Raw genomic sequence first — 8,885 nt, forward strand, 5'->3', positions numbered from 1 at the left:
CTTACTAAATTAGCTTTGCATGGAATAAGTGGTAGCCTATTAGGTTGGACTAGTAAATTGGTTGAAAGGTCGAAAACAGAGAGTTGTTTTAAATGGAAAAACTTCTGGATGGAAAAGTGTTGCAAGTGGAGTTCCTCAGGGTTCCGTTCTTGGGCCACTTCTATTCATAGTATATATAAATGATATAGACCATGGACTAAAATCTAATTTTTACAAATTTGCTGATGATACAAAACTGTGCGGAGTGGCAAATGATCACTCAAACCAATTAGATATTCAAGAAGATTTAGATAAATTACAGCAATGGTCTGAAAAGTGGCTAATGAAATTTAACACAAGTAAATGCAAGGTAATGCACATGGGTAAAAATAACAGCAAGTACGATTACAAGTTATTTGGAAATTCGTTAACAAAAGTGGATAGTGAAAAAGATCTCGGCGTAATTATCAGTAACGACCTCAAATCATCCAAGCAGTGTATTTCAGCCTCTGAGAAAGCAAATAAGATTCTGGGATTGATTGCGCGATCTTTTGATTTCAAAAGTCCATCACTCATTAACAAGCTATATAAATCGTTAGTTCGTCCACATTTGGAATATGCTGTTTCCGTATGGTCACCGAATCTCATTAAAGACATTGACAGACTGGAAAAAAGTACAACGGCGAGCCACAAAACTGATTCCAAATATCAAAAATAAATCATACGAAAATCGACTTAAGCACATGAATCTGTTTTCCCTAAAAAAGCGTAGACTCAGAGGTGACTTGATACAGGTCTTTAAGATTTTAAAGGGAATTGACAACATCAAAAGTGACCAAATTTTCACATTGAATGAGAATCAGACAAGAAACAATGGTCTCAAACTGTCCGGAAATAGATTCAATTTGGAAGTAGGTAGAAACAACTTTGCCAACCGTGTAGTTAATGAATGGAATAAACTTCCTGCACAGGTAGTGCAATGTAGTTCAGTTTGAAGCTTTAAGAATCATTTAGATAAATACCTAAGTAAGATGCTGTAATTATTATAATTTATGTTATATTATTTGTTTTTGTTTTGTTATAATTTGTCTGTCTGATTTTCATTTATTATTAGTTATATGTCAATTTATTATCATTTACTATTTACCTGTTTGTTTGTTATTCAACTATACCAATGCATTTATTTATGTATTTTAATTGTTATTTACATTGTTATAGTTTTAATTTATTATTAATATGATTTTTTTTTTTTTTTTTTTTTTTTTTTTTTTTTATCCGACCTAGATATGGATCAAAAGATCTCCTGTCGGCATGCTTTGCCTTTGTAATCCTTTGTACTACCCTCCCGGATGAGAGCTTAGAGCTCATGTATGACCGATCTATGGGTAATGCTGAGACCTCACACACACACACACACACACACACACACACACACACACACACACACACACACACACACACACACACACACACACACACACACACACACACACACACACACACACACACATACACACCCAAGTACCACCCAGTAGAGTTGGAGTAAGGACTCGCAACGCAGCGATACTGAAATTATTTCAACTGTGTGTGTGTGTGTGTGTGTGTGTGCATATGTGCGTGTGTGTGTGTATGTATGTGCGTGTGTGTGTGTGTGTATGTATGTATGTATGTGCGTGTGTGTATTTACCTAGTTGTATTTTATGGGAAGGGGATCTATGCTCGTAGTGTCCCGTCTTCATATCTCATTTTATCTAAACTATTTTTAAATTAAGAGGCTTATTAAATGCCTTCCAAAAACAATAAAACACATTTTAATTCATGTGTTTGCGTGAGTGTGTTTTTGCGTGCATGTGTGTGTGTGCGTGTGTGTGTGCGTGCGCGCGTGTGTGTGTGTGTGTGTGTTTGCTTGAGAGACAGATATACGGGAGATAGATATACGAAGAGATAGGTATGCGATAGGGAGATGCATATACGAGAGGTACATACGAAACAAAGAGAGAGAGGGTGATGCAGGCAAGGTCATCATATTAAGACAAATTTAGATTTAAGAAGGAAATAGGCAAGAATTGATTTGCCAACAGAGTGATTAAAGAATGGCATATAATTGGTAACCACGTAGTGCTGAAACAATGGGTCGTTTTAAGAGAAGGTAACGTTATGGATAGGGATAAGAGGTAGTAAGGGACATGGAACTGCCTAGCGTAGGCCTTAGGGTCTCTTGCAGTCTCCTCCATCGTTATATGATTATTCACTTTTGAAACTATTGGTTGTTTTAAGAGAAGATAAGTTTAAGGATGGGGATGACAGGTGGTAAGGGCCATGGAACTGCACAGTGTAGGCCTTATGGTCTCTTGCAGTCTCCTCCATTCCTATGTTCTTATGTTTTGTTTTAAGAGAAGATTAGATAACTTTATGTATAGATAGTAAGGGACATGGAACTGCGTAGAGTAGGCCCTATGGTCTCTTGCGGTCTCTTCCATTCTTATGTTCTTGTGTTCATTGTATAAGGTGCAATCTAGGTTTCACGGAAGATTGTTCAACCAGAATAATTTTTGGAAAAGGATCTGATGATGTCACCGTAAGGCGAAGACATGGAATTTGAAAAGACAAGCGCTGAAGAAGAAAGAGGTGCTGGTGTCCAGAAGACTTGGAGGGACATCAGGTTCGAAAAAAGAGTTCGAGAGTTTGTGCGATCATGCAGCAAGGAAGAACAGGAAAAGCTTCTCAAACACTACAAGAGAGAAGTTGGATTGTTCCTGGAAGCTGCCAAAGAAGACCTTCTAGAGACAGACGAACACATCTTGCGAATCGTCAAGATCGTCAATATCGTCCTAGAAGAGATCGGAAGACGCCATGCAAAGAAACGGGGACTTGTAGACTCTGATGAATCTCCCAGAGCTAACAAGAGAGTTAAACATTTTTCGGTAGATCACAATAATACAGAAGTGATTAAGCTGCTGGGCAGAGGAGGTTTTGGATCTGTTTTTCTCGTGCAAGACGTCACTTCAGGACATGAATGCGCCATAAAATGTGTGAGGATTCAGCATCTTAAAAGGCAGCTGGAGGAGATCAGTATCCACAGAAGACTGGATCATAAGAACATTGTGGCTTTCCTGGGCGAAGAGAGAGACAGGAACTTCGTGTACATCTACCTGGAATTTGTTGAAGGAGGAACATTGGAGGATAAAATCCAATGTGGAGGGATGCGCGAAGGCAAAGCCCAGTTCTTGTTCACTCAGTTGATGAGCGGGATGAAGTACCTACACTCCCGTAGGGTGGCACATAGAGACCTGAAACCGGAGAACCTCCTCTTGTCCAAGACCGAAGAAGAACTCAAAATCGGAGACTTCGGCTTGGCTGTGGTATTGGAGAAGAAAAGGTTGTTGTGGGGTGCCTGCGGAACCCCCGGTTACATGGCGCCGGAAGTCTTCAATAGAAGATACAAAGGAGAGTGCGCTGACGTGTGGTCCTCCGGAATCATCCTGTTGAGGGTTCTGACTGGTAAGATTCCTTGGGAGGATGCCGTAAGCAAAGACTTGGGCTTCAAGCTTTGGACTTGTTCGACTAGCGAAATGCGTCTCCGAAGACCTTGGAGGTCACTTTCCAAGAGTGCTTTCAGTCTCGTTAGACACATTCTTACTCCGAGACCAGAAAACAGAGCAACTGTTTCTGATATTGAGCGAAACAATTGGTTCCGAGGTTGAACGAAGAAAAAAGAAATGGTATCCATAGCATTACGAATAAAAACGAAGAAATAAGAATCACTTTCTGAAACATTGAGTAGCGTGCCCAGCTTCTTTAAAAGGTGTTTTGATTAACACTATAACGGGGGGGTTTCCCTCAGCTGAATAAAATATCCTTAGGTTAACAAAAAGTGTAAATTACTTTTGAGCTCTCCACTTGTACGTTTGTTCTGGCAGAAGCCAGACGCTTCTGATTAGTAATAGTTTAACTCCTTATGAGCATGAGGGCTAGCACTTGTCTCTGTCTCTGTGTCTCTGTCTCTATTACTTTTTCTATCTCTGTCTCTATGTCTCTGTCTCTTTTTGCCTCTCTGTCTCTGTCTCTATCTGTTTCACTATCTCTGTCACCGAAAATCCCTGTCTTTGTCCAAATCTCTGTCCGTGCCTGTGTCCGTCTGTCTTTGTTTCTGTCTCTTTGTCAGACAGTCAGGGATGCCTGAGACAGGCAACACAATAGATATCTCAGCTCCATAGTATCTACCCCATACAATATGAGTATTATAAAAGATAATGTAGAGCCCCAAATGTTACACTATGTGGGTGCTTGAGCTTTCGACGTGAAATGTCATTGAAACACATTCGTTCTACCCTCACCTCACCTTAATGACGCAGCCAAGGGTTGGAGTCCCATCGGTAGAGCTATCTAATCCAAATGTGAATATTTTGTCATAGGGTTCTTTGATTTCTTTTTAAACGTGAAAGAATATACATGGAATCGAATAATGTTAACTTGTATGGGGTATTGAGTACATGGTTTATGCATGTAATATATGAGGGGCTTTAGTGACATCCCTACGGACCACAGTTACGTAGAATTCAAATATATATATATGCATATATATATATATATATATATAATATATATATATATATATATATATATGTATATATATATATGTATTAATAAATAAATGCAGTTAATGTCTAACTTTTATCCCTTCACTTTGAACAGAAGAACATAAGAATGGATGAGACAGCATAAGGTTTACACAAGGCAGTCCCATATCTCTTACCCCCTGTTATTCCTATCCATAAAGTTATCTCATAATACATCATCTCATAATAAATAAGAATATATAAATGGAGGAGACTGTAAGAGACCTTAAGTCCTACACGAGGCAGATCCATGTCCCTTACCACCTGTCATCCCTATCCATAAAGTCATCTAACCTTATCTTAAAACAACCATTGTCTCAGCGCTCACTACACTGTTGCTAAGAAAGAGAGAGGGAGAGAGAGCATGAGAACATCAGGGAGAAGGAGGCTGCAGGAGACCAAAGTCCTACACTAGGTAGTTCCATGTCGCTTACCACCTGTCATCCCTATCCATAAAGTTATCTAATTTTCTCTTAAAACAACCAATTATTATCCTTCCTAGCTCCCTCTTTTATTACTTCTATGACTCCACTAAGTTGACCTTTGTTGACCCAAGTGATGGAAGCACTGTTTAACGTTGATATAGCACCAAAGAGATTGGATCTGATGATTCCATCCACATTTGATATTATTCTTTGATATAATTGTTTTTTTTTTTTCTGTTGAGTTTGGGTTTGGTGGTGGTCAGTATCGGAACGGTGGTGAGAGCAAAGCCTCCCCTTGCGGGAGAAGTGAAATGCCTCCGCATGATTACACTAATATTACAACAAAAATATAATATCGTGGCACCACGGAGGGAGAGAGGGAGGTGGTGGGGGAAGGGGAGAACAGATAGAAGTGACGGAAGGAAGGGAGAAATAGATATGTTGTTGTAATACTGTATGTCGGGTTATGGTTACATCCCATCCTCTCTGTATGTCTGTCTGTCTGTCTGTCTGCCTTCTCCCCTCTCTCCCTCCCTTTCTCCTTCTCTTATTCTCTCCCTCGCTTCATCGCTCCCTCACTTCATCCCTCCCTCCCTTCCTCTCTCCCTCTCTTCATCTCTCCCTCCCTTCTTCTCTCCCTCCTTTCCTGTCTTGCTTCCTTCATCTCTCCCTCCTTTCTTCTCTCCCTCCCTTCCTCTCTCCCTCCCTTCCTCTCTCTCTCTCTCTCTCTCTCTCCCTCTCTCCCCCTTTCTCTCCCCTTCCTCTCTTCCTCCTTCCTCTCTTCATCCTACCTCTCTCCCTACCCTTCTTCTTTCCCTCCCTTCCTCCCTGCTTTCTCTCCTTCCTTCCTGTCTCCCTTCCCTCCTGTATACCTCTGCAGCTATACACCTCTATAGATCGATACCTCCATACCTGTTTGCCTCTGTACCTCTATATCTCTTTATATCTCTATATCTCTGTCTTTAAACATCTCTAAATTTATGTTTTTTATATCTCTAAATCTTCTATATCTCTTCACTAGGTAGTTCCATGTCCCTTACCACCTGTCATCTCTCTCCATAACGTTATCTTATTGTCTCTTAAGACAACCAATAGATTCAACGCTCACTACTACACGGTTACTAAATATATTCCATTCCTTAACCATTATGTTGATAAACCAGTTCTTACCGATCTCGTTCTTAAACATAAATTCGAAGTTAAGTTACATACATATACCAAAGGGCTGTTCCCCCTTATAAAGGAGGTAGCCCCCCCAAAAAAAGGCATAAAAACCACTCCCACCCATTGCATCTCCAAAATACTCCACTCCCTTTCACCCTCTTCCCTCTCTCTTATCTTGGCACCTCCTGGATGACGGGTCATCCCTGCATCTTGCCTACCGCCCTGGGTCAGAAACACTGCCGCAAGACACAACACATCCACAGCAATGCCGTTTCATTAAATCGGCGATCCCTCCTCTCTCTCCGTCCCCTCATGCAGAAAAAGAGACAACGGCGGGGAGAAATCTCTTCGGGCTACGTCAATGTATTTCTCACACACAATCCCCCACCGCCATCCCCCAAACACTCCCCATCATGCATCACAGCATCATCCATACACAACCCTTCCCCATTCACCCCTATCTTTTGTCTTCTCCCGTCCTTCCTCAACAGACATTCCCATCTTTCCCAATGCCCCTTTTACTCCATTCATTCATCTCATCCTAGGTCGCCCCCTCATGTTGACTCCTTCCACCTTGCTTTCCACACCTCTTTTACTAATCTTTCTTCACTCATTCTTTCCATGTATCTAAACCATCCCAATACTCTTTCATGAACTCTTATCTCCCAACTCCCTTTCCACCCCCGTCCTTCTCATCACATCCAGCCTAGTAACCCCTAACGTATTTCTCAGGCACCTCATCTCAAACACATTGAAACTCCTCTCTTCCTCTTTTATGTTCCATGTTTCTGCCCCGTACAGTGCTGTCGGCACAATCATTCCTTCATACAATCTCCTCTTAGCATCCATTCCCAAATGTCTATTTCTCATTACACTTTTTAATCCCCGAAGGCATTTTCTTGCTTCTCTCAATCTTCATTCTACCTCCACCTCCACTCCTCCCTTTCCCACCACATTCACACCCAAGTATCTAAAAACTATCAGTTCCTACAGTTTCTCTCCTTACTAACTTCCAGTCTGCTGCCACTTTCTCCCCTTGTATATCTCATCACCTTACATATACCCACATTTATCTTCAACTTCCTTTTTTCGCACACTTTCCCAAACTGTCACTAATTTTCTCAATCCGTTCTCTGATCCTGCCACAAGCGCAGTGTCGTCCGCAAACAACAGCTGGCTTATCTCCCACTTTTCTCCATTTTCTTTAAACGTCTCCAATTCCTGACCCATTAGCCTTGCATTAACCTCTCGCAACCACCCCATCCAAGTGTAAGTTAATTCTGTAAATTACTCCATCTCATGGATTGGTTAATTGTCCTGTTTGTGATCTGTGTTAACTTTTTCATCTTGTTTTTTGATATATTTTAATTTTTATATATTTTATTATTTGGTTGTTTATATTTGTTTGCTTGTCATTTATGTGACATTTACCTATCTGTATTATTTGATCCAATTGTTAATTGATTTGCTTTAGCTTCGGTATATTTGATCATTGGTTTGTTTTTCTTTCTTTGAGTTCTCGTTTGTTTGTCATGTTTGTTTGTTTAATTGTTTTTCATTTCTAACCCCCTAACCTCATTATGGACAGGTTAGGGGGTAATTTGAAGATTTCAATAAAAAACAAAACAACAACTAATATTTCTAAGTCGTTTTTACTCACGCGAACTCTGAAGTGTTGGAGCTGGCGAAACCCATGAAAGCCCAGTGTGATAACCCTTTTACATTGTCGTCGTCGAAACAGATAACTGGCGATGCTCGTAGAGAGGGAAGAGCTGGACTAAATCTTTGCTTCATCTCGACCCTGACCTCAAAAGGATGTGAGGACTTCATTTGTATGGGACCTGAGCATGTGTGTATGTGTGTGTGTGTGTAATTCACACATACACACACACAGATATACACACATACACACACACACACACACACACACACACACACACACACACACACACACACACACACACACACACACATACACACACGCGCGTATATACATACATATATATATATATATATATATATATATATATATATATATTAGGGTGTCTCAAATATCAATTACGGATTTTTTTTTTTCTCTCTCACCCCCTGGTTTCGTGTGGTTTGTAGAGTAAAGTTCACATGCTAATTTTCTCCGAATTGGGAGCAAGGAAAGGCTCTGAAGTACGAAGTGTTGACTTCTACATCTGCAGCGCTTTCCTCAAAGTCCTCATCTTCCTCTGCGTCTGCTGTTGGTAGTGATGATACCTCGGAGGATGAGTCGTACCTGGGCACTGTTGGTGGGGATGCCAAGCTGAGTGAGGAATCTCCTCGACCTGGTAATGCTATGACCTTACACGCACACACACACCCAACACCCCCGCCCACGATAGTTGGAGTAACAACTCGCAGTGCAGCGATGCTGAAATTATTTCAGTCCTGGTCAGGATTCGAATTCGGACCGCCGTAGTGACGGCCGGGAACTCTAATGACTGCGCCACGAGTCGTGTGTGTGTGTGTGTGTTTGCGTGTGTATATATGTGTGTGTATGTGTTTGTGTGTATTTGTGTGTGCGTGTGTGTATATATGTGTGTGTATGTGTGTTTGTGTGTGTGTGTGTGTGTGTGTGTGTGTCTGTGCGTGTGTGTGTCTGTGTGTGTGTGTGTGTGTATGTGTGTTTGTGTGTATGTGTGTTTGTGTGTATTTGTGTGTGTGCGTG

General features: G+C 41.0%; 1 protein-coding gene across 1 annotated transcript; it reads left to right on the forward strand.

Moving 5' to 3' along the window:
• The first annotated feature begins 2,570 nt into the window (after positions 1 to 2,570).
• Positions 2,571 to 3,683, forward strand: LOC143036277 (serine/threonine-protein kinase chk-1-like). Its single transcript, XM_076203524.1, has one exon. It carries the CDS (start codon positions 2,571 to 2,573, stop codon positions 3,681 to 3,683), a length of 1,113 nt encoding a protein of 370 aa, XP_076059639.1.
• Positions 3,684 to 8,885: the final 5,202 nt, after the last annotated feature.

This window comes from Oratosquilla oratoria, chromosome 20 (genome assembly GCF_046742065.1).
Source record: "Oratosquilla oratoria isolate Oo_2021 chromosome 20, ASM4674206v1, whole genome shotgun sequence".
NCBI classification, from domain to species: Eukaryota; Metazoa; Arthropoda; class Malacostraca; order Stomatopoda; family Squillidae; genus Oratosquilla; species Oratosquilla oratoria.

Excerpts from the sequence above, each read along its gene's own strand:
- LOC143036277 (XM_076203524.1), top strand. The coding sequence starts at position 2,571 with ATGGAATTTGAAAAGACAAGCGCTGAAGAAGAAAGAGGTGCTGGTGTC.